The sequence below is a fragment of the Phalacrocorax carbo genome, chromosome 7 (assembly GCF_963921805.1).
Source record: "Phalacrocorax carbo chromosome 7, bPhaCar2.1, whole genome shotgun sequence".
In the NCBI taxonomy this organism is placed as follows: domain Eukaryota; kingdom Metazoa; phylum Chordata; class Aves; order Suliformes; family Phalacrocoracidae; genus Phalacrocorax; species Phalacrocorax carbo.
In genome coordinates this window covers 3,475,953-3,501,068 of record NC_087519.1, presented here as the reverse complement: position 1 = coordinate 3,501,068, position 25,116 = coordinate 3,475,953, and the positions used below count along the sequence as shown (strand labels likewise).

The 25,116-nt window shown below is 51.7% G+C and overlaps 1 protein-coding gene and 1 long non-coding RNA gene across 4 annotated transcripts in view; both read right to left on the bottom strand.

The window, feature by feature from the left end:
• Positions 1–2,399, bottom strand: part of IGDCC4 (immunoglobulin superfamily DCC subclass member 4) — a 97,267-nt gene extending 94,868 nt beyond the window's left edge. Inside the window, exon 1 of one of the 2 annotated variants that reach the window (XM_064456081.1) lies at positions 2,109–2,399. In XM_064456081.1, coding sequence (XP_064312151.1) covers positions 2,109–2,214 — 106 coding nt within the window. In that variant the 5' untranslated portion in view covers positions 2,215–2,399. The remainder of the gene's footprint in view (positions 1–2,108) is intronic. The other variant, XM_064456080.1, reaches the window with a different exon arrangement.
• A 3,036-nt stretch (positions 2,400–5,435) lies between these two features.
• On the bottom strand, positions 5,436–20,319 carry LOC135314261 (uncharacterized). Of its 2 annotated transcripts, XR_010373701.1 has the most exons (4): positions 20,085–20,319; positions 19,794–19,997; positions 10,213–10,376; positions 5,436–6,585 (listed from the first exon to the last, which is right to left on the bottom strand). It is a non-coding gene; the product is annotated as an uncharacterized LOC135314261 (long non-coding RNA). The 2 variants fall into 2 exon arrangements; XR_010373700.1 differs by lacking the exons at positions 5,436–6,585; positions 10,213–10,376 and adding an exon at positions 18,494–19,006 and having other exon boundaries at positions 20,085–20,308.
• Positions 20,320–25,116: the final 4,797 nt, after the last annotated feature.

Genomic DNA, 25,116 nt, shown 5'->3' with positions numbered 1-25,116 from the left:
CCAACACATCCCCTGCGGAGAGCCCCACGGAAAGCAACCAGCACAACCCCCTTGCCAGAGCCAACTGAAAAGGGGTTGTTTTGGTTTGGTTTTTTCTTAAACCCCTTCCCGCTACTGCAGGGAAAACAGTCTCAAATTAGGACAGGCAGGCAGCTTTCAAAACACTGGATCACATCCCCAGCTAGTGTAAACTGGCACGGCTTCCATCAAATCCACAGAGCGGGGGGAGGTTTTCCAGTCTACTTCTCTCCTAAGTATTTCATACCCAGCAAGGCTTGAACTTTGGATCAAAACATGTGGGCTTTGGGATCAAATGCAGACTTTCCCAAAACCATTTCAACCCTCTGCCAAATTAACTTCAGACTGAAACAAGACCATGTTTTTCTTTTCAGAATCAAACCCACCTGTTGGAAAGCACATCCGCATGGACCGAGCAGCACGTCCACAGCCTGTGCAGAGGCACTCACTAGCTCTACGCAATAAGTGGCCCATTGTTAGAAAACAATTTTCCAATTTTCACTAGTTGCCTAATTGCTTGCAAAAAAAGCAGAGAAGCCACAACTGCAAATGCCCACAAAGCACCTGAAGTTTTCTTGTTGAAGTGGGTTTGAAAACCAACAGCCACTCCACCACCCCCCTTTTTCCCTTCTTTCTTTTTTTTCAAATCGTTGTTCTCCATTACAAGCCTCAGGATCCACTTAGCTGTTTGCTCAAACACACAAGAGATACAGCTCCCACCCGCCCCAGCTCACCCGTTCATCTGCTGGTGGGGTCACAGACTGCCATCCATCTAAAAAAACCCACACGCACTGACGACAACGGGCCATTTACATGAACTGTTATTCATTTCTACACTGTAATGCTGCACCTACATCAAATGATAACCTACCCCTTATGGGAGATCACAATGTTCGGAAAAAAGAAAGAAAAAGAAAAACAACCCTGCAGCCATCCACCACATTGTATTCTCCCCCAAAAGGCTATTACTGAAGCCATAAAGACTAAACATCCTTTGTGCCATTATTATGTTCTGCAAACCTGAATGCACCATAAAAAGGAATAAAAATGTACAATGACATCGGGATGGCTCCTCTGCCACGATCCCCCATTCAGGAGGCTCTTTTAAACACCAGCAACTCCAGGGCACACACAGAGCTCACGTTTTTTCGGTGCAGCTCCTCCAGCCTACACCTTTCCAACCCCTTCTCGGGGATGCAGACAAAAGGTTTTGCGGGTCTGTGCTCACACAGGGAGCAAACCACGCACCCCAAGGTCCGCAGCTCCAACGACCCTCAATGCAAACTTTGATGGTGAACGCAGAAAGTCAGCGAGCGCGACAGGCGTACGTGTGCCCGTGCACGGAGCCGTTTGCGTAACCGTTGCAAAACGGAGGGCGCGAGGAGCACGGCTACTCCTGGGTCGCTTCCTTGACCAACGGGACGTCTGCCCACCCGTGCATCCTGCGCTGGTGGGAGCGGGGCGAGGGGAGACGAGGGTCCCCACCATGGCCCTGCCAGACACCTGGGCCTGCTCTGGGCCAGCCCCACGCCAGACACGCACTTCGTCCCCCAGCCGGCCTGGCGCAGCAGCCGTCCCTCCGGAGGAAACTTGCCGCTGCAAGGCAGAGGAGGCCCGTGGGTCGCTGCTGCTGACCCGCTCACCCCTCCCCAGCCCAACCCTCTGAGGGGGGCTCCCCGCGGGGGGGGCGCCTGGTGTCACCCCCAGAGCTGACCCCAAAGAAGGCACCGTCCAGACATGGGTTGAGGCCACGAGTGGGGCCGTCGCCCGGCTCAGGGGGAGGAAAAGCAGATGGGGGAGAGAAGGGGATGGAGAGAGGGGCGTGAAAATGGCCACAAGGGATGAGGGAAGCGGTCACTGAGGGGGGGAGAGGGCGACTAAGGGAGGGGAGATGGCTGCTGTGGGGGGATGAGGAGAGGGTCCCGGCCGGGCAGCGCATCCCCGCAGGGAGCCGGCCGCTGCCCACGGCTGCGTGGGGCGCGGTGTAAGGGCAGGTGGCGCCGCGGCCCCACGCACGACCGCGACCGTCCGTGGGCTCGGAGGCACCGACACACACACCCCCCAACACCACCCCCTCTTTCCTCACCCACCTTGCACGGCCAGGACGGCGAGGGCGGAGAAGCAGAGACAAAGCAGGTCCTCCAGCGCCATGTAAACCCCGCCGGGCGCCGGGAGCAGGGGCCGCCGCGGCCGCATCTAAGAGGGGAGCGCGCTCTCCCGCCGCCCCACCGCCATCTTGTGCGAGCGCCCCAGCCCCGCGCTGCCCGCCGGCGCCGCCGGGCCCCGCTGCCGGGGGCGGGGGCGGCCCTGGCTCTGCCGCTGCTCCGCCTTTGTCAGCGGGTTCGCCGCCGAGCCCAGCCGAGGGGCTCCTCCCGCCCTCCCCGACAGCGGCGGGACCAACAGGTTGCTGCCAGCCCGCGGCGGAGGGAGCGGCTCCGTTTCCTTGAGGGGGGGAAGCGGGGCCGGGCTGCCGCGGCAGGTGCGGGGTTCCTCCGCCGGGCCGACAGCTCCCCAGGCTGGCAAACGTGGTGGGGGGATTATAAACATTTTACGTGCTTTTTTATTAAAATTTCCTCCTTCTTTTTAGTTTCTTTTTTCCTTTTTGCCGCAGGTGAGCGTGGAGAACACGGCGCTGCCGCCAGCCGTCGCCTCTCCCCTCACGGTGCTCCGTGGGGGGGGGGGGGGGGCACCTCTGCCAGCCCCTCTGTCCCCTCAGGGCTGCGGGAGCCCGCGGCGGCGTCCCACTCGCGGCCGCCCGCCGCTTTCCCTGACAGACGGACAGACCCGGGTCCGTGGGGAGAAGGTGAGGCTGCCGAGGCAAGCAAGGCAGCGGTGACCATATCGCCATTGGTTTGCAGCCCCGCTGGGGCCCCTTTCGAAGCACAACTCCTTCAGGTGTATATCGTTCATCGGGCTTTCCAGGCATCAGAGCCTAGCCTGTGCTTCTCAGCTGTCTTTAAAAAAATAAAGCAAATTAAATACATGGCGCAGCCTGCCCGCGCCCCGTCCCTGCAGAGAGAGGCAGGACCCATCCAGCAGCCAAACCAAGCCAAACAGTGGAAACTGGTCGGGGAGATGAAGGGTGCTGAAAGATGGAGAGCGAGGCCGCTGCCTCCCCGGCTTGGCTGGGTCCCAGACTCAAAGTCACGCTGCACGTCTGCGTGTAAAGCCGCAGGTGCAGGTTTAGTCCTGACAGCAAACAACACCAAGAGCTCCTCTTGGCAGCAGGGGCTGGCACCAAGCAGAAGGCAACTGGAGCGGGCAGGAGGGAATCTGTTTTGGCCTCTGAAAGAAGAGGCTGCCCGCTGCACCGGGATGTTTTATCACAACGGTATGGCATGCAGAGAGGGCTCCAGCTATGCAGAATATGAAAAAAGAAACCTTTTTAATCCAGACCCTCCTATTTATTAGCTTGTATAATGAACTATAAAAACCTTAAATGAAACCAGAAAGGCTGCATGGTTGGAAGCAGGTTTCCTGTGTGTATGGGTTGTGCAAGTGTAAGTTAGTACTTGGCACTATCACCGCAGACAAGCCCTGGAATCCAGCATCCCCCTGCCCCAGACAGAGACATGCAGGGAGGCTTTGCCGAGCATTGGGGCACTCACCACCTCGCTGGGAAGGAGTGGGTAATAAGGCAAATCCATCAGCCCTATTCCTGCACCATCCATGCACTTACCTCCCTGCAGAAAGAAAAGGAGATAGCAACAGCCGCACTCCCTCTGCACTACTCCAGCACAGAGCTAAAGATTAACAAACTCTCCCTTCTCTCTGGGCCTTTCCCACTTGCTTCTTTCTGTGTGAGGTGGTCTTAAAGGTGCTGTCAAATTGCTTTAACGAGGCCACAGAGCGATGACTCCTCATTCTGTCTGCCAGTGGTTTGCTTTTAGACACACCCCTTCCCTTTTTTTCCTCAAATCCTGGACATTTCTCCCTCCCTTTAAGCAAGGAAACCTTTACCTAAAAGTCAGGCATAAGATAAATAATGAAAACTGCTAGCAGTCTGCAAAATACTGCATGCTCTGGCTAATGGCACTCGCCTGTGTTAAGGCATTGACCCAGCTCCCTGCCAGCAGGTCAGGGTTAGAAGCAGGCACTAGCCTAGAGATCAAAAGACCCAGGTCTAATTCTTGTCTCTGCTCCCTGCCTGACATTACAGTGTTACCCAATTCCTCCATGGCACCTCTCTCTCTTCCTGCATGTCAGTGGGAACAGGAATTAAACCAGCATTTTGACAAACCTAAGCTTGCAAGAGACACATTCCTTGAATATCTATCCCTGGGGAAAAGAAAAAAAAAAATAGAAAAGGCTTAGCAAACAGCCCCTGAACTGTGGAAGTGCCAGTAACGTGACCCAGAGCACCAGCTCCTTTCGCACTGACAACACGCGTGCTCTGCGAGAGTGACACCAAGTCCCCACCGTCCACCCCTCTCACCCGCATCGGCACAAACTGAGCTCGCGACAACCAGCGTTTCCACAGGGCGACTCCTTCACAACTTAAGCCAACGCTGGCTGACGCGTGCGTTCGCAGGAGCCGGCCCTGTGCCTGCAGGGAGGCGTTGCTGGTGTCACACCTCCGGGTGGGCATTAGCTGCTCGAGCCGCCCGCAGGGACGCCCTGCGCTGCGTGAACTGACTTCTTGCAGCACTTACAGAGGAAGGAGAGCCTGGAGAAAGAACTGCTTTGTAGATTTAGGAAGGATCGGGTAACTCCCTGGCTGTAAGTCCCTAAAGAACAAAGTGACAGCAGACCTGTGCCAACAGAAGGGACATTCCTTCCCCAGATAATGGCATTTTGGCCCCAATACTTATGGCAAGCAAAAGCCCCCGCTTATGCGCTGCAGACTCCGAGGAGTTTCTTTCTACCTTTCAATAGCTGCAGACCTCTAATATTTAGAGCTGAGAAAGTGTGAGTGGCAAAGAGTAGCAGCAGTAAGTGTCAGGTGTTTGTAGTCCAGCCTCGTGTTCTCCCTGCAGGAGACATTATTTCCGTGCTCCAGAAAAAATCTTTGGTGAGTCAGGTATGTGGACAGTATATCGTACACCTCTCTCGGTTTGTAGAAGATCCCAGCAAAGAGCTCATTAGGGGAAGCGGGAGCTTCTCCCATGCAGCCAGTCTGTAGCCAAGGGGGGATCCGTGCTTTTGAAAGGTTGGTATAGATGCGAGAGGCCTCGAAGCACAGCTGCGTGAGTTACAGAGGTTTCTGAACGAGCATTTCTCCGGGCTCTGAATCCAAACCCACACTAAGCATTCCATGTCCACTTCCAGGTGGCAGCTGTAGGATTTGGACTACCAGGATCTGGTTGTGCAAGACAGTAAACAAAAGCAGGTAAAGACCAACACTTGCTCCCCAGAAAGATCCCCCAAAGTAAAAGAAACCAAAGAACCAGGAAAAGCCGTTTCACAGAGAAAGCAGCGAGGAACAAGAAGATTCAGAGCACATCGCGTGTTTTTATTAAGTAGGCAGCACGGTATTAACCCAGTTCTAGGTTCAGTGGGAATGAAGGAGACAGCAGTTTAAAGCAGAATAGCTATTTTTAAAATCATGACGAGTATGTTCTTACTCCAGGCAAAGGTTGCTTTATGTTCTCTTAGCTTAATCCAATTTACGCTGAAAAGGACTGTTTAAATTTGGAATAGGCACTTTCTTCGTAGGCTGAGCGTGCTCCCTCCGACCGCTGATCAGGAACAGCAGCTCAGACACAAACCCCCATGCTGCCAAACCCTGTAGCTCTGAAGTTAGAGCACGTTGAAGCTTTTGTGGATGCACTTGTTCAAAAGCGCTTCCCTTCTAACTGAAAGCATCCCCCGGGGGTTAGTGCCCTCCAGTTTGGCAGATATCAAGTGCTGCCCACAGCTACTCAGCCCCCAGCTCGCAGGGGGTCAGTGCCTGAGACGTGTTTGGGACCGTGCTTAGGTTCTTTCTCTCCCAAGCAGGATTAAACCTCCCTGTCTCAAATACAGCCTTGCTCTGGTTTCTGACCTTGCCTGACTCCAGACAGGTCTGCAACACTGAGGTTGACATTTTATGATGGATTTAAGCTGCTCTAATTGCCAGAAGAGTTGGCTGCTCTTTCCTTTGTGATGGTGCTAGTGCTTGAACGAGCCCAGAGCTGGACAGAGGAGGGACGATGGTGCTGAAAACTTAATTGGCAACAACAATAACAACAAAATCAGCCCCCTGCTCCAGGGGGTGTTAGACTTAGTGCCAGTACAAGGAAAGCAATGGGAATATACAGAGACACGAGGAAGCTTTCAACGGCAGCACAAAGCTGGATCAGCTCAACCTCCTTGCAAAACTGCAACCTCCATCTTCCCAGAAAAGGGGTCTCTCAGGGCCCTTTACCACCAGGACTCGCTTTGTTGCCAGACTTCTTCTGGTCTGGCAGCAACTTCGGTGCTAGAGGGAACATTGACTTCCAGACAAGAAAAGTGACGGTAGCCTCCTGTTCTGTATGTGCGAGCAATGCCAAACAGGAGCAGCTGGTTGCACATAATAACATGCATTGTGTAAGTGAGCAACACAATAAGCAATTTGCTCGACAACCCAGGGACATCAGGACAATTCTGTATCACAGAGAAGAAAGAAAAGAAGAAAAAAACATGTGATGACCAAACCCTAAGGGAGCCTCGGTGTACTACACATTCATTTCATTACGCTTGCTCTTATAAATATTTATTACACAGCCTATCTCATCATTCTTCCAGGAATGGGTGTTGTGTTATTGTTATACCCAGGGAGGGCTTTCCCTCTTCCTCTGGTCCTGCTGCAGGCGGTCGGCAGTTGCCAAAGATAGATAGGGAGCAAGAGTGTGACATTAACTATGGAAAATGGTACTTAAAATGGGGCTCAGGGGCAGATATTGGCAGGTGCATTGTTAGGAGAAAGAAAAAATGAATGGAAGAGGAAAAGATGGCAAGTAACGAGCTTCAGAAGCTTGTATTTAAAATATGTTTGTGGCAAAAGGGATTTCTGCAAAGATGGGCCCTGGCCCATACGGCCGAAGCCACGAGATTTTTGCACCTTGCAGAATCCAGGATGGGGGAAATTTTGATTTAGATGAGCGCTGGGCTGTGAAACAGCAGTGAGGCAAAGGTGTATTCTGAGCATCCACACCATCTGTCTACACATGGAAAGCTATCATGTTAATATAAGGCAAAAAAAATAATCTAGCATTTATAAAGCTTTGCACATAAAACTTGGAGTGTTTCCGGGGTTTTTGTCTCTTCGATTTGTATTGCTACCTGGATGTCCCCTGTGCCCTACTCCTTGCTTCTACTGGCTCTTGTCACCCAAGTGAGGCTTTGCAAAACCAAATGTTAACTTGCCTTACGCAGAGCCACATCGGCCAATTCATTATTCGAGCGACTTGGATTGGGTTACTGGAGGTGCTGAGACAATCCAGGCTCGGTAGATTTTAGATGAAATGAACCTGTTTCATTTAAGTTAGTCTCCCTTGCTGTGATGTGAGTCTTTTTTGTATGCATTTGTTAACCAGCTTGTTCACTGTCAGCTATAATCAAATAAAGACCCACTAGAAACATCCCGATGTGTTATAAAGCAGTTGCATAAGAACATCACTATCTTGTAAACATGCATGGCTATGAAAAATAATATTTGCTTATAAACAACGTCTGTGGACTTCTCCCTACAGCAGTTACCAAGTACCAATAAAAGTTTTGATCCCTAAATAGTCTAAATTTTATATGCTGCTACAGTACCTGCTAACTAAAGCTGGTTTTAGGCATAAGGAACACATGTAACATCAAGGAATAGGGAACAGTCAAGGCTGCCTTCAGAAACACCCGTCAGGCTCCTTTGTAGCGGTAAATGTGTTCATGTGCCAAAACCAAGGGTCTGTTCCGAAGTTTTATTAGATCGACAGAGCTGGCTATAAAATGCCATGCTAGAAGCGAAGCAGCCGAAGCAGGGAAGCTGCCTGGTGCACATCATCATGCCACCCTCTTGTGGCTAACCCCAGAAAATAGAGCGGTGCACGCCCCAGGACACGGCGTAAATGCCGCCGGGTTATTTTCGGAGCGCCTTGCCCCACGCTGATGAGCGCGCTGCGTGTGCAAGCAGCAAGGTCCAGCTTTTAGCTTGGCATCAGTTGAAGCTAGCTTAGGAGCAAAAGGTGAGGTTTGAATAAAGCCGTTCCTGCACTCTGGAAACTTTGGGATCTGGAGCTGATCCGAGAATGGGATTTCATTCCAGTCCGACACTCTGAAGGTCTGCAGATGTTCATGGTGGACAGATGTTTGACTTCTGTGTCTCTGGCTATACTCTACTCGGAAACTGGGACCATATACCTGCCTCCTGCCATAGTTTTAGCTATAAAATTCTGTCCTTTGCTAACATTTCACACGGAGAGAAAGAATCTGGTGCTTTCATGCGTTTCTATTCCTGCATCGAGAAGCCCTGTTGCCCTTTACCTTCCGGAGAGCCCCACAGATGGGCACCAGGAAGGTGGCTGGGCAGCTCTTGCACCCCCCCGTCTACATAAAGAGTTTTAACGTCGTTACTCAGAAGTGGCCAGTTTGCACCCAAAGCAGATGCTGGCTTTCACAGCGTCCTCGGTGCCCTCGTTGTATAATGCAGGCTATTCCCATCCATCAGACGGTTCTGCAAACCTAAATAGATGATGTATTTATTTATGGATTACTGACCACAAGAAAGAGAAGCTTTGCACTATTGTCAACCTTACAGCGTTCGGTCTGCTATAAATAATGCATCATTGTTCGGTGTTGGTTTATGGTTTAAGTTCCAAAGAGCATCGCGGACCAGCAGACTCAGCAAAGATGAAGGCAGCACGGGGTATTAGTAAGAGAAATAGTACCATCGGGCGAAGAGTATTAGAAAAACAAAGCAAAAATGTAATGTTGTCAGAGTTATTTTAATGTCAACTTCAGCAGCCAAAGACCTGCTTTCACCTCTGACGGAGGATCACGCAAATCTATGATTATCCTCTGATTTTCACTCTGCTTTCTCCCACTTGTAAGCTAATTCGATTTCAGATAAACACTAATTAACAGAAGAGGTCACCGCCGTGGCCAGCAGGCACTGTTGCAGCATGGCATTCAAACACACTAAGAGATCAAAAGAGCCTCCGCTGCTTCCTTTGAACTACCCAATTAAAATTTTCACAAATAAAGCTATTGTTTTACGGCTGCTTCTTCCAGGGGGGGAGAGAGGGCAGAGAGCTGAGAGATCATTGCCTCTAATTGGGCTGTTTTCCCTCTCTTCTTACAGGTTTCCTCCGTGTGGGTTTTTTCTCCAGACCAGTAGAAGAAAAGGTTGTCCAGACCATTTGCAGTGCAGCTATTACACTGCAAGCCTACAGCAGGCTGAAGGCTAAGGCCGTGGGGAATCTGATTTCTCTCTCGTGAGCAAAAAGGGCATCAGTGCCTTTCTTGGAAAGTTTGATTGATAGGCCTTAAGAAGGACTCATAAAATGTGTCTCTCTCTGGCTATTTAGGCAATTCCCTTTTGAAGATGAAGGAGAATATTAGATTAGTCCAACTGCTATAATAGCATTATCTCCTGCTTTTAAAGAAAACATATTTTATGGCGTATGTACCCTAATGGAAACAACCTGTGGCTGCACAAGCCCTGGCCACAAGGTCTGCTGCTAAGAGTGCTGTGGTCTCCTTGGAAGGGGTTTTCATCCAGCTTCTGGGGAACTGGTGTAGATATCAGACTTGTGCCACTGTCCCACGTGGGCCGCTTGTGGGCAACAGAGAAACCAAGGCTGGGGCGGACCACGGGGTCTGAATTCCACTCTTATCCATTGGGGAGCTCGCTTAAACTCGGGATTAAGGCAAATTAGCAGGAGCGTAGGGAGAAAGCTGCACGGCAGCTGTCTGGGCTGTACAGACAGGGAACATCAATCTTGAGAGCTGTCAGCCCAGACCATTCTGGAAAAAACTAGATGGAAACACCGGTCGAGTATTTGGTGTTGTTTGCCTGGTAAAGGTTGAGGAACCTTCAGCTCTGGGAAGCAGATGGGTACATCCCTGCAAGAACACACTACAGCGTATATCCCACAGGAGGGTGCCTTCAGCCCTCTGTAGAGGCAAGCCAGAATAAAATCCCTGCAACCATGACGCAGTACTCAGAAACATCACCAGAGAAATACTCTTGCTGGGAAGGGAAATGTGGAGCGGGTATGTCTGGGACGGGGCACATCAACTTACCTCTGCATCAGCCTGCTCTGCTTGCTTGTCCTGGTCTGCTCCTTGGCAGCGCCCTGGGGAACAGGGCAGCTCGTGTCTGGCAGGGGCTGAGTCCCTTGGGCAAGGAAGACTGGATTAACTGATTATTCACTCCTGGAAAGAAACGTTATCTCCTCTCAACAGCACTGAAGGGAGAAAAAAAAATCAAGATAGTGACCACAAAGGAGACCAGGCCCTAGCTTACGCTCACTAACGGCTTAAACTCACCTTCTGGGGAGTTCATTTATTGGTGCCAAACGGTGAAAGAAGATCACAACTCCCAAAAACCAGAGCAGTTGCTGTGAGGTTGTGAAGTTCAGCTCCTCGCCTGGCCCTGCCTGGCTGCCAGGTCTCAGAGAGCAGCTGTACCGTCCCTGCCTTCGGCGCTGAGCCCCAGCAAGCGGCCCGTCTTTGTGATATTGGGGAGATGCCTGGCTTTGCAGGTCTAGCTTCTCACCTCGCGCGTTGTACTGGGGTTTGGGTTGCATCTTCTGCAGCTCCACTCTCATACCTTGACTGACCACCTGAGCCGATCTGACCCTCCGATGAAGAAGCTGCGTTACCTTAAAATACTCCTTTTCCCTGTAATGTACTCCCGGATGCTGCAAAGAGTACATTGCTCGTCCCAGGATTTAATAAGATTAATTAAGCTGTACTTGTATTAATCTAAATTACAAGTATCTGAGGGCTCAGCCAAATCACGTGATTTATGGGCCATATCAATCTAATTAATACCACCGACTCTTAAAATAAAAAACTAATAAATGAGTTTATTATACAGATGTACGACTGACTTACTAGCTTTGGGTCTCTAGTGACATGGATGATTTGATGGAAGTTTTATGTCCTTGTTGGGAAAAGGTCTTTTTTTTTCCCCCTTCCCACTTGCTGTATTTTTAAAAAGTATCTTCTACAGGGCAGAGAGAGGGAGAAACAACACAAGCTCGGTTATCAAAACACTAGCCAAGCCAAGAGGTCCCCAAAGTCTTGCTGTACACAAATTGTGTGGGTTTTATAACTGCAAGTGCCCACAGGAGAATAGTTTATCTGGCTTCTTGCAGGCAGAACCTGCCCCGGTCTGCGTGCTTACTGTTCAGCAGTCTGAAGCAGTGGTTAGCCAGGGGATGGGAATGGGAAGAGAATTAAAAGCTTCTCAGAAGTAAATCTGCGGCAAAGCGTGCCGTTTGCAGGAAGGAGCCGGGCTGGTTTGGAAAGTGCCTCTGTGCTGCTCAGCAGGGTGACTCTGTCGGGCTGAGTGATGGGTGCCATCTGCAGCAGCTGGAAAGCCAAAGTGCCCTAAAATGTCGCTTGCACAGGGACAACTTAAAGATGCAAAAGCTACTCTTTGTCACACAGCCGTGTGGGGTTTCAAAAGTTATTGGGGGGGGGGGGGGAAAAGAAGTGGTTTTCTGCAGAGAAGCCAAATACCGCGATGAAGCTAATTACACAGAGAACAGGAGATGCCTCTGATCCACAGCCCAGGTGAAATGAAATGCAGAGCTAAAGGAGGAGGGAAAAACCACGCTTGCCCCTGCCATTACCCGGCCCCCAGCCCGCCGGCTGCCTTCGCCTCCGTCGCCCTTGGCAGCTCGGCTCTGTGTTGGCTGGCTTTTCAGTGAGATGCTTTTGCTTCAGTCCTGGAGTTCACGCTCGATTTCCCCAGCTGTAAGATTGTTTCCCTTGCTTTGCAAATCCCCCCTCGGAGCAAACAGCCACGCGAGAGCTGCGGATTGGAAAAAGGAGCAGGCTCCGTCTCTTTACCCTTTGCTTACAAAATAAGTTCTTCAAACGCGTTTGTCTTATTGTGTTCAGGATAACAACCTTCTCCAGCAAAGAAAAGGGAAGGAACTGGGAGGGCTTTCTAGGGGAGAAAATGGGGCAATTTATGGAATAGTTACATAAAGACAACGCTATCCTGTGTGTCTGTCGCCGTGATTTATTATAGTTACACAGAAGATTGGCTGATTGGACCATAAAAGACGGCTGCAGGCAAACCTGAACCCCTTTGCTTTCCTGTTCGCCACGCCACACGCACAAAAGCCAATGAATTAACTCAGCGACGTTTGTAACACCCTTGGAGAAATGACCCCTCTTTGCTATTTCAAAGGAGGTGCCGGCGCAAAGGTGCTGTAACGAGCAGTTTATCCGACACGGCCACGGTTACTGTTCCTGCTGCAAAGCCGAGGGCTGGCTGCCTACACGGGAAACCCCTGCAAACCCCACCGCTGCCTTTGCTGGTGTACATCAGGGTCTGGGGGTACGTTATTCCACTCCTGCCAGCGTTAGGTGGATCATTTAAAAGACTTTTTACAGTAACCCCTGCCTCCTCTCTCTGGCGGTTACACTTTCTACGTGGCCCCGCTATTATACACCTTCTTTCCGTTCACTGCCCCCAATTATCGTTTTGCATTCATCTACATCCAGCTGCATTTTCCATTTACCAGCTCGTTCGGCTAAAACATCCTGATCCCTTTTATATCAGATCAGGTGGCTTCTACTGCTTTTCACCCACCACTCTGGAGTCATTTGTGTTTATACTAAAAAAGAAAAGCATTTAGCAACCAAAAGCACTGTTAGCTGAAGGAGGGGGGACTCTGGTTAGGTGGGGACCAGACAGGAGGAAAGCTAAACTTCCAGCTCCAAGGGGGACAGGATCTGGGCATTTTCATTCCTCTTCAAAGCTGAGGACTGTAGGTCATCCAGGGCTGGGAACTCATTCCTTCCAGAGATGTTTCATCACGGGAAAAAAAATTCCCCAGTGTTTCTTTGTGCAACTACTGTTCGGCAGCTCTGCCAGGTCTACACCACCACTTACCAAAATCTTTTTAGCCGTCCCCGGCTTGTACCGAAACGGCCTCTCTGGTCCGACAGCGTGTCTCCAGAGGAAGCTACAGGCTCACATCTTCCTTCATTTAAACCCTCAGCAACAGCTTGTAAAACTTTTTCCCTTTGGTCCGTGGGCAACCTGCGGTGTATCCCACCCACGCGGCCCTGGAGCAGCCTCCCTTCAAAGGATGGGGCACAGAGCAGCATGACGGCCTGGAAAGCAGGAGGCAACTGCGGGACTTGGGAAAGAGGCCTGATCCTTAACTCTACGGCAGCCCACCGCAGAGCCGGGTGACTCTGAAGGTCCCCGTGTCCTTTGGCTTCCTGCTGGCCAAGGGCAGCCGAGGCACAACCGTTTGCAGGGTGAAGTCCCTCGGGTTTATCTGGGTCATGTATCACAGTGGTACCTGGAACAGGCAGGCTAAAAATAAGCTGGAAGGCAAAACAGCAACAGCGTATGGAGAAAACAAGCCACGGAATGATTTACAGATGAGCAAACTCCCTGCAAAGCCTGGCAGGGAGGGTTATTGCTTACACTTTCCAAAACACAAACTCCTCTCCAATAATTCCTGCTCACCAGTTGTTAACCTACTGCCAATCTTGCTGCAAGCAATATTAGTTGTTGCTTCAGGCCGTGGGTTGAAGATCTCCACCTTCTACTAATAAAAAGAGTAGAAGAAACATTTGTTTGAGCTAAAGCAGAAGGAGAACCGTCTTCATCCTTCCATCGGAGGAAAAAAGTTTCTCGTGGCCACTGCGTGCAGAACAGCAGGCAGACCTCAGTGACCATAATTTGTAACAATACGGCAGAATTAACTTGTTTTATTTAAAAATGCATGAGCTGGAAGAGGAAAGAATTTGAGGCATAAATAGATTTTATTAAAAATAATTATATCCAGGAAGAGCGGGGATAGAGTTTATCACAGCTGTGGTTCCAGGCAGCATTTCTGCATGTGGGCAGGGCCGTTATAGCAGGTCTCTTGTAAAGCGATGTCTGCTGAATGTGTGTCGAGTTATCGCAGAGAAATTTTCGAATAAAAGCCTGAGCTAATCCAGGAACAGCGTTAAAAGGTGTAAAATGGCTGAACAGCACGGAAATGTTTAAATCTGCCCTTTGCTAAATGTTAATGGAAAAACTCTGCGTAATACAACCAACCTCCTGCAGAAGAATCAGGTCTGGCCAATAAAAGAATGAGAAATGAAAACTAATTTTGTATAAAGATAAAAAGTAACTTTTACTTCACTGCAGCTTCAAGCTGCATTGGGAATAGTTGGGTTTCTTTCCAGCCTATATATATAAAAAAAGACAAAACATTTTAATTTAATACAAGGTCATAGTCTGGCTGCAAAGGAAACTAAACCTCAGTGTAAATACAGTGATGAAACCGGAATCATCAAAAACAATAATAGTGAAAATCATGTCTAAAAGGAAGGGCAGCTTAAGGGGCCGATGCTCTCACAGCAACACAGCACGGGTTTGGGGAGCAAATTGTCCCTGCGGGGTGTTTTGCACCCTGGTTTATAGGGTCTGCAGTGATCTCAGGTGCGTTTGCACGTGCGTGTGGGCATGAAGCTGCTCCCGCCAGAACAGGCGAGACAACCCAAAATGGAAAGGACACGGGGCTGGAACCCTTCCGGGGCTGGAGACGAAGCCCTGCTGGGATGGAAAGGCTCTGGGAATGGGTTTATTGCCCAGGACCAGCAGCGGGGCCGGTGCCGCCTTTCCCAGTCCCGCCTGATGCAATACCCAGCCAGAGCCCGCGGACAGCTGCGGCACAGGAGTGGAAATTCCTCCCGACCCAGAGAGCGCACAGCGGGGAAGAGCATAATCTCCGTGATTTACAGGCTGCGACTCTAGTTTAAAATACATTAGACTCCAACTATTTAATTACTGGGCACTACCAAATCACAGAGACAGAGGAGTCAGTCACGTCTGCTAATGCCAACATTTATCATCCTATTTATCTACTCCAGCTTCTGAGACCCATATCGAATCACTTTCCTGTATTAGCTAATAACGTATGAGTTTTTTCCTTGTACCTCTGGGCAGCCCTCAATGGATATTATAGCACTGCTGGCAGCACACATCCACCTAGGGATAGATAAACTGGTTTAGAGCATGTGAGGGGTTGTAATCATCAGCCAAAACTCACATCCAAATCAAAGCCTTTTTCTCTGCTGTCTCCTGCCCCCAGATACTAATTCGCACCAGAGAGTAAATATGCAAACAGTACTCAGGCCCACTGTCCAGCTGAAAGGCTGTAAGCCTCCTGGTATTTCTGAGAAATCATTAAATATCCACATTTTACGGTTGCGGAAGGGCATAGAAAAATTATGCGGCTGTCTGAGAGCTGGGGAGCGGGACAGAGTGCTCTCTGGGCAGCAGTTCACGTCCCTCCAGCAACACGTCCCCATCCTGCTCACCCCTGCGGGGAGGGCAGAAACGAGGTGGCACAAGCACGGAGACAACGCCGGCTCTCACAGGGCTGTTAGATACCAAATCAGCCGCAAAAGAAATTCAGTAGGTGAAGCAAATTTGTCCAGGGAAACATGTAGGGTGTGGAAGAAACATCGAGAGGAGAGTGAGAAACTGCTGGGTGATGGGTGAAGCCGCTCCGTGTGCTCAGCCCCTTCCCAGCAAAGTCCCAATAAATCCAGCACGATCTTCCTCCGCCTGCTTTTTCCACTGAAAAAGATATGCCTTTCGTTTTGCTTGCTTATGCTGCTTTCAATAGGGAAAACAATTTTAATTGCTGTATTTGGAAAATTTTCAAGCAGTCTTATTTTCAGAAGAAATACTCGGCAGCCTCTCAGCTTTGTACCAGCGTCCACCCTCAAGCTGGGCATTGAGAAGGAAAGAAGAGGCTTTCCTTCCTCCCAGAGAGTCACAAAAGAGCACGATAAAGCAAATGTCCTTTTATTCCATGGCAGGATTTTTTTTTGATGGTGCCTTTTACTTCCATCACTATGATGGTTATCTCATAATTGCTTATATATTACAGCCTACCATATATATATATATAAAATCTGGTGGTTTACTATTAAGTCCTGTCACCCTCTGTCTAATTCTACTTGCCAAGCAGATGATCCTGCCTTTGAGACTGGTAACGCTTAGAAAACCCAACGGAGCAGTCGTTACCGAAAAGGCAGTTCTAACGAACAGAGCATTGCAGGGAAATTATCTCTGGATCTTCGCAAAGTCCTCTGGAAGAGTTCAGACACGAAGCTGTCTTAATTGATGGCGTGGCCACTTAGGGGAGCAGTATCCATAGAAACTCGGGGGCCTTGACAAGATGACAAACAACGCTGTGAGAGCCTAATAATAGCAGAAATAATGAGGTGTGGCCAAAAAAAACCAACAACAACAAGCGAGGAATCTTGTGGTATCGAATGGGTGGGCCCAGCCTAATGAAAGCCTGGCAGCCACGGTGACGGCTGGAGGAAGACGAAGCACAACTGGAGGATGGAAAAAAGAGTCGCCAAAGCTGGATGGGATTTCTGTCCCAGGGAAAAGCCCCGCAGCAGACGGTGCCACTGGGGACGTGGGTACGGGGCTCTGCTCTCCGTGTACAGCCATAAATCGGGAGCAACAACGCGAGCACCTTGGGAGCGTGGCAATGCTAGCGCAGAAACCTGGTTGCGTTTTGGAAGAGTCACCCCATAGCGTGGCCCTGGGGACAGCACTTTGTCCGCCGGGGATGTCCAGCCAGGCTGGGACCTGGAGAGCCCTTGGGAACCGCGGCAGGTGGTCTCAGCCCCTTTCCAGAGCCTCTTGTTGGGTTTTAATCACCTCTTGACCCAACTACGGCTCTTTCTGCTCGGCGCGGGCAGAGCGATGCCACTCGCGGCACAACTTTCCCACGCGCTGCGGCGTGCGGCAGGAGAGCCCGTCGCCCACCGATTGGGGCTGCGTCGCGCGCTGCTCCCTGGGCTCATTGTAGCACCGTAACTCATTGTTTGGGGAGACCTGACCTTTTTCTTAATTAGCTTAAAACTGCACAATAAAAAAAAAAAAAAGAAAAAGAAGGAAAAAATAAAAGAAAAAACCCTCCGTAAAAGCCAGCCACAAATCAAAAGAGGCAACAGTGAGAGCAAGCAATGTGTCACCACAAGTGTCCGAGTCAATGGAAACCTTGTTAGGTGGGGAACAAGGGTCTCCGCTAACAAGCTCTTATCTGTGTTTTTGTTTTCTATTGAAGGTGCATGTCATTAGGAGGAGTGTTAACAAGAGCTCTCAATAGCTTCATATGGCCAATGGCCTCTGAATATTCATGAAAGTGTGAACAGAATGTGGGAAAGCAGCGGAAGAAAAGGCAAGAAAAGCGGCAAGAGGGCTGATTGTGTGGGGGAGAAAGGACCCAGGGCTCTGTGGGAAAAAGGGATCCTGAATCCCACAAACAAGAGCGTATTCCCCAGGCAAAACCTGTCCTTCAAGCTGTGAGGATGGTATTGATGGAGCGAAAGATGTGGGTTTTTTCTGAGCAGTGTTGGCAGGGAACCAGCTTCTGTCATTTTAGGTGACAGTGCCCAGGTTTGGGGTTTTTTTTAAACTAATATCACAGTGGCCAGTGGCTGCTGTAATTTTCCTTTTAAAAAACCCCAAACCTGGAGACCTGAGTATGAATAATGGAAAAACCAGGTGCATTTCCCGGCGCTACTTCTGTCCATCCAGCAATGCAAAGCACCTCTTAGCCCGCACATCTCACCGGCCCTCCTGGGGATGAGCATCCACACCCCGAGACCTGCTGCAGCCTCGATGGCGGACCTTGCAAGCTCATGGATGTTGCAACCTCAACATCCAGCATTACCCTCAATATCAATGCACAAAACGCAGCAAGCAGGCTGGCAGGGACGGGCTCCCTGCACATGCCCATCGTTTCTCACCGGGGACGAGGCAGGCACCTAAATTTGGAGATGTGCAACCCTCTCTCCAGGCTTATTGAGTCCCAGAAGGGATCCGGAGGGTCATTTTTGCTGGATGCCCTGTACTGAAGTGGGAATGTGCTCACAGGGGATGGAGAAGAGGGGAGGTGAAGGAGCACACCCGGACACTGCTGTGCTCACCCTGCAGAGGGGAATGGCTCATCTGCACCCAGATACCACTTGCTTCCCCCCCACACCTCCCGGCGTCCCCACCCCTAGAGAAACCCCAAATTTGGCTCTAGTGAGAGCCCAGCAGGGCCGCCCATGGGGCCAGCCAGGGAAAGAGGCTTGTCCTATAAAATATCTCTGCAGGTTTTTTAGCCACTGATTCTGCACGATCACGGCATGGAGAGGTCGGGGATTTCAGCCGTGCTGTTTTAATGTGGAGCTCTCGCTCTGGTTGTTTCGGAGCAAAATTATACCGCAGAGTTGCCTCTTCTTGAAAGGCTCCAATCTCGTGTGTCAGTCCCGGATAAATAGTTTTCATTCAACAAATCAATGAATAGAAACAAAGTACGGCAAAATAATGTCAAGTCATTTCACTGATAACGACAGCTGCTGGGCTGCACAGGAGAAAGGGAGAAGCAGGAGGGGGGTGCGGGGGAATAGATTAAAAAATGTAAAAAGCAATGAATCACAGCTGGGGGAAAATCATAAAACCACAAACCGCCACTGCTCCCACACAAACGTACACGGTATTTACTCATCTATTTCTAACAAAAATTAAAGTAGAATAGAAAAGGAAAAGGGAAGAGAGGACTGGTACAAGCAAATCATCAAAACGATCCTCGTTAGAAAAGCAAAAGGTTTTTTTTCCTGGCGTAAAGGCCTGATACAGAACGCCAAGCAGCGCGGCACCGAGTGCCGAGTGAGCGGGATGCTGCCCCGGCCCGACCCCCGGCCCCGCACCACCGCCCCTTCCTCCTGCATATTCCTAACTTGATGCTTTTTGGTCACCATTTGCTTCCTGTTGGTTTTCCTTGTTAGGCTTCTGCGGTGCTCATGGCTTTGGTCATGGGAAAAGAGGCTGGGAAAAAGGAAACAAACCCACGCTGAAAGGGGTTTTGCGAGTCGGGAGGAAGAAGGAGTTTTGGCTGCCCTGGGGCTGGCAGCGTGGCAGGGACAGGGCAAATAGAGTTTTTGCTGAGCCGCAGAGGAGGTGCTGCCAAACACCCACTTCACAACGTACCCACCTGGCCGCAAATGCGGGAGAAATTTCCTCGAGCTCAACACCTGCCCTGGAAATCATCTCACCCCTGCTACAGAAAATGTGGTGGCATTACGGGCTACAGGGTGACGCCTCCGACATCTCGCTTGGGGTCAGCCACAGCCCAGCTGCCCCAAAATAACCCAAATTCCCTCCCCGCAGGGAGACAGGGCACGTGATTGAAACGATGCCCTGCAAGGTCCACCTTTTAAATCCCAAGCCGCAGCTGCTCTTTGTTTGCTGCCTGAAATCTCCCTCCCAGGCCAGCGCTTCGGCATCCTGCCCCAGCTGGGCACCTTCCTCGGCTCTCATGTTTCTGCGAGCTTTTGTTTGATTTTTAAGTTATGTTTTTCAGTAAAAAAGCAGCTTGAAGTTAATAAATGGCTCCTTGCAGCTCCTGGAAGGGCTTCTCATGGACACGGCAATAAAAAGGCCCTTGATGAAAACATGGACACTGCTGAGCAGAGTGATGAGAGCCGAGTCCAACACAAAATGCTGGTTCAAGGGGATTTTTTTGACCTCTTTACCTCACCGAGGATGTGTCAGGCAGCTCAGAGCCTCCTGCCTCCTACTAGACCCCAGTTATGCAGAGCAACCCCAGCAGTACCTTGTACAGGGCAGGGTTTGTCCCTGGAGGGTTGTGGGGTTTGTCTGGGGAGGGGAGGAATCACATGCATGAGGCTCCTGTGGGACGAGAGCCCCGGCATGGCACCGGCGGGGACGCTGCCTGCTGCCTGCTCCCTGTCCTGCTGCGCACACGTAGCGCCAAGGCGATGCACGGCACTGCTCTCCTGCCGTTCTGAAAGCTTCCCTGAAAAAAATACCTTTCCTTGAAGAAACGTGACCCTTAGAGAAAGCCCCCTCCAAACATGAGAAACCCCGGGAAGACGAGAAATACCAGAAATTGCCAGGAGCGGTGCTGAGCTGGGACAAAGCCCCGGGAAGATGATGTGGAAGCACCAGGAAGATGGTTGGGAGCTTATCCGGCAGCTCCACAGCGTCCTTCCCGGGAGGCTGCCCCAGCGCTGCTGCGGCGAGCGGGGACCCGAGGCCGGCACCTCCCGGGATGGAGCTGCACAGAGGCGGCTGCCCCGCAGCAGAAGATACTGAGTCTGCACGTGGGAGTTAAACTGTAACCCGGGCAGGGTTGTACGACGACGTGTCTATTTAGACAAAATTTTGCCTGGAAGTCAACCTGCAGAAAGCTTCCAGAGGCCCAAACCACGCCATTTCCGCTCCATTCCTGCAAGTTTGACTTTCCATTTCAAATAAGCTTTAAACTTTCAAATAAAATGCTGTCAAACAGCCCTGTAAAAGGCTTAATTCAAAGTGCAACATCACAAGTGTTCCTCTCGCCAGGATTTCACCTACCGGAGCAGTCCGTTGCTGTTTGCTTTTAAGAGAGGAAATCCTGAAATGGGGAATTCCCTGGGAAATGCACAGCCCGGCTGGGGCCAGCCCGGCGGCACCGTGTGGGGAGCGAGCGGGGAAAGCTCGCGGGGCCAGTGCTCGATGGCTCGTGCCTGTCCCAGGGAGCTGGAGTTAAATGGTGCTGGTTCTTCCTGGGTCTGCGGGCAGGGGCAGCCGGGGGGATGATCGTCTTGAGAAAAGATTCATCGTCGGGGAGGAAAACGCAGCCCTTTGATCTCAGCTACCGTTTGCAGTTTCATTATTAATCCCATAAGGTGAAGAGAGGGTTTATTTTGCTCAGGCCATAAATTCTTCCAGGGCAGATCTTTCCCTTACCCTGTCCCAGACCAGCACTGCAACCTGCAACATTAAAAATAAGCCATGATTTCAGGCCTGAAAGGACTTTGCTAAATTGTCACTCTTTTCTCTCAGGTCCCTCTCGGGTCTCAGCAACCTCCATAGGTGCAAGCACTAAGTTGGGAACTCTGAACCTTGTGTGGCAACAGGGCTCTGGCCGGACCACGCTGGGCGTGATACTGAGCGCAGTCACCTGGGGAGGGAAGCAGCTTTTCCAGAGCAAATATCTCAACACCACGACCCCTGAACGAGGACCCTTCATGCTCTTACGCAGGGGAATCCGCCTTGCGCCAGCCAGAGGGAGCGAAGCTGCCCTCTTGCACCGAGGCCAGTGAGCATCGCTTCACGGGCCAGCCACGACTGCAATGTGGTCGGGGCTTTCAGGGTTGCCACTGTGCTGTGGCAACATGAAGCTCAACAGCAGCGCAAGGAAAGCCTCCCTGCGCCCAAGGCTGGTGCGGAGCAGAGCAGAAGCGAGCGATTTCCCCGACACCCAGGGTGCTTTCTAGCTCCCTCCAGCAGCGAGCAACAGAAAGCGCACATGCCCACCAGCGTGCCAAACTGCAAATAAAACCCCCTTTTAAAATGTGGTGGAAAACATGCTTTGTTGCAGCCTGAAAAGGCTGAGAAGTGCGCGGGCTCTGGCTGCACCGTTGCGGCGGGAGGGACGCGTCTCCACGGGAACCGTGCGGTTATTCATCTGGAACAGGCCTCGTAAGGTGCCATGGCGGACATCTCGCCAGGGATGGGGACAAAACGGTGCCCAAAAGGCTGACGGGGTGGCAGGGGCTCACGGCTGAAGGGGGACTCGCGACGCCGCGGCCGTTCGCTCTCGCGGTTCCTCGCGCGGTGGCCGAGGTGGAGCTGAGAGCGGGTCGGAGCAGGGGCCCTGGCGCTGCCCTGCCCGCAGCCACCATCAGTGCCGGTGGATGGAGGTGCAGGGGGAAGGGCAGGATCCTGCACCCCGACAGCCCTGCCCAGGTGCTGACCCAGCCAGGGTGACGGGAAACAGAGCTCCCTCTTCCAAGAAATAGGAACATTTTTTGAAAGATTCTTAGAATTTTAGAGGAAAAGAAGTGAAGCGAGGAGAGGGCTCTGCCAGTGCCCTTGAGCCCGTTGCTCACAGCAGGGCTGCTGTTTGCTCTAGCCAGAGTGCAAGCATGTGTCGGGACAAGCCCTCCCCTGCTACACCCCCTGCACACATGCACAGGCCCTTCCCAGCACCTCAGAGTATTTTGGGTGCCGCAGCCAAGCCAAGAGCCCTGAAAAAGATGCCCATGAAAGCTAGGACGGGTCTTTCTACCTGGGGCACGTGCACATCTCCCCATCGACGACGCCAGCGTGATGTTAGAGCTGTAGGCAGGTGAAGTGGGCACAGGCACCCATCGTGCCTGGCCAGCCCCCGCTGCCCCACACCAGCCTCACAGCAGGTCTCACACCAAAGCACCCGGGCAGTGGTGGGGCACCAACATTATTTATGTCCGATATCAGATAGGCAAAGACAGGACAAGCAGAGCTCACAGCCAGAAAAGTCTGGAATTTAAATTAAAAGCTCCTGGGCTGCTACATGCAAAGGGAATTTTTTCCCTTTTTTCCGCTGAGCTCTTCCTGCAAACACCGAAGAGCTCCCAGCGATGCCAAATGTCTTCTTTAGGCTTGAAAAAGCAGTCAGAAACAGCCCAGTGCTGCGGGGAAGGTACTCAGGTGGCTCCCTTGGTGCAGGACAGGGCATGCCAGTGGCTTTCACGTCCCCTCTGCAAAATTAGTCTGAAGGGCACTAAGCCATGCACCTTCCCCAAAGGCCGCAATTGCTTTTTGGTCTAACTGGGGCCTTTCTTGCTTTAAAATCAAAGGGTGAGGTTTTCAATGAGTGTTTGTTCCTGTGCAAGGGGCAGCTACTGAGAGGGGGAGACGCAGAGCTCAGCAGGAGCCATTCAACCCACCTGCTGAACTACCCCGGGAGCAGTTAAACTCACCCAGGCCCTGGCATCGGGTTTCTCGCAGGAATTTAGTCTTTTATATAAAGCTGGAGTCTGGAACTCTCTCTTAGCTCATCAGAAGAAAACAACCACTGTGTGTTTCAGTACCAAGGCTGCCACGTGTTGCAAAGGGGTTGAGTGCTGCAGCTCATGTTTCTCTTGGTTGGTGTGTTTTGGACTCCAGGAACACTCGGTTTCATGCCCCTCACGGCCCTGGAGAGAAGCAATGGCAAGGGCAAGAAGGGCCAGGTGCCTGGAGCAACTCTGCCCTGTGCAGGGCTGAGCCACCCCAATCACCTCCAGTGCAAGGCACCTGAACCCAGAGCCCACTGCAGGGGTGAGGGAAGGTCAGAGGCAGCTCTGCCCAAATACTTGGGGCAAGTTGGGCAGGGATTTACATTTTCTGGGGGGATTAATGGAATTTATTACTGCCCTTGCAGTAATCCCTTGCAGCTTGCAGGGATGGGAACAGGAGACAACGACCGTGTTGAGACAGGCAAAGCCAACTGGCCTGGATCAGCTCATCCCTCCTGGCTAGGTCACCTCTTCTCCGTCTCGTTGGCCTCTGCCCGTCTGCGTGTCCTTCCTCCGCTGGATTCCTCCCTATGGATCCAGCACTGCTCACGCAGAGCATCCAACACGGGGCTTGGCTTCCTGCGCTTGGCAGATCCATAACTGGAAAATAATTGCCACCCACACGAGGATACTCGGCCGTAGCAGAAGGATTCGTCTGCCTCGCCTGATGCAAAGCCCACGCCGGTCTCCAGAGCTTAAGAAACGGGTGGCTGGGTTAAGGTGGAGGTGGGAGTGCCTAATGGCTCGTGGAATTGGTTTCCTCCTGTCCTGTGAACACGGGTTGACGAATGGTCACCGAAAAGACCACAACTTGTTTTTACAAAGTCATTTAGAATTAGAGGGACGGCACAAATGCTCGCGTGCCAGCGTGACGCAGAAACGCGGCGAGCTGCTAATTCATCAAGCCCAAGCCGAGGAACGCGCCCGCAGCCGCAGCAGGAGCCGTCCCCTCCGCGGGAGAGTTGCTCGCTCCCGAAGCTGCTGCCGGTCAGCGCAGCCCCTGGGTGAGACCACGCAGCTCCAGGTTTGTCCCATTTCCAGCCCAGCCCAAGAGGGCTGTGCCAGGGTGAACCGGGCTCTCTGCTCTTGCGGGGCAGGAATATTTTATAAACCAGCAGGACAGCACAGATGGGAAATGAGTCTACAGTATTAACATTTCCAGGATTAAGACCCATTGGTGTTTCTAACTAGCAGAAAGAACTGCCAGAGCTTGTATTAAATGATACTGCTGAAAGCTTGCCTCGACTCCTCGACCTCCAATGACCGTGGAAGGGACGGCTGCAGGGCAGTTGTAGCTCTCCCCGCTTATCACACCCCAAACTGCAGGACGTTGCGAGGCCTTAGGGCACCTAGAAGAGGACAGAAATACTTTGCCATGATAAAATCCTTCAGGCACAACAGCATGTGGAAAAACCTCCCTCCCTGCTCTCTGGTGACGACGACACACCTGCACATCCAGCTCAAAGCACCAGCGGGTCCCTCCACCAGCCACAACCCAAAAGCCCGTGGCCAGTTGCTGGTGTGATGCTCGTGTCCTGGCTTGTGTTGCACGAGGGCTCCTGAAGGCTCCGGGGGAAGCTTTGCCGCATTATGGTAGGGCCTACACAAACCCCAGAGGGAGACACAATGCAACATATCAACACAGGGTTGCTCACCAGTGTATTTCTGAAAGCCACCAAAACAGTGGGTGCTTCCAGGTGGGTGAACACTCAGGAATGAACGAGTCAAGACATGAATCGTGACTGCCCTGAGCCCCCCACCAGCCCTTTTGGGGCAGCACTAGGCGGAACCGGGGTGCCTGCAAAGCCCCTACTGCTCACAAAGACAGATGAGGTGACGGTAGAAGAGACGTCTCCTCTCTTGGCAGAGCCTGTCCTCTCCACACAGGTCCCTCTGTCCTTCTGCCTTGGCACCGAGGCCCCCTCCTCCCCGTGGCGCTTGGCCCACCTTGGCCAGCGAAGCCGTGGATGTGCCGTACCCGGTGCGACAGCTCCGGCTGGTGGCTGCCGAGGGCCGCTGACGGCATTGCCACGGAAACATTTAGGAGGGGGGAAACATAGTCACGCCAAGCAAATGCCTGATCTTCCCGCTTGTATCAATCTACCTAAC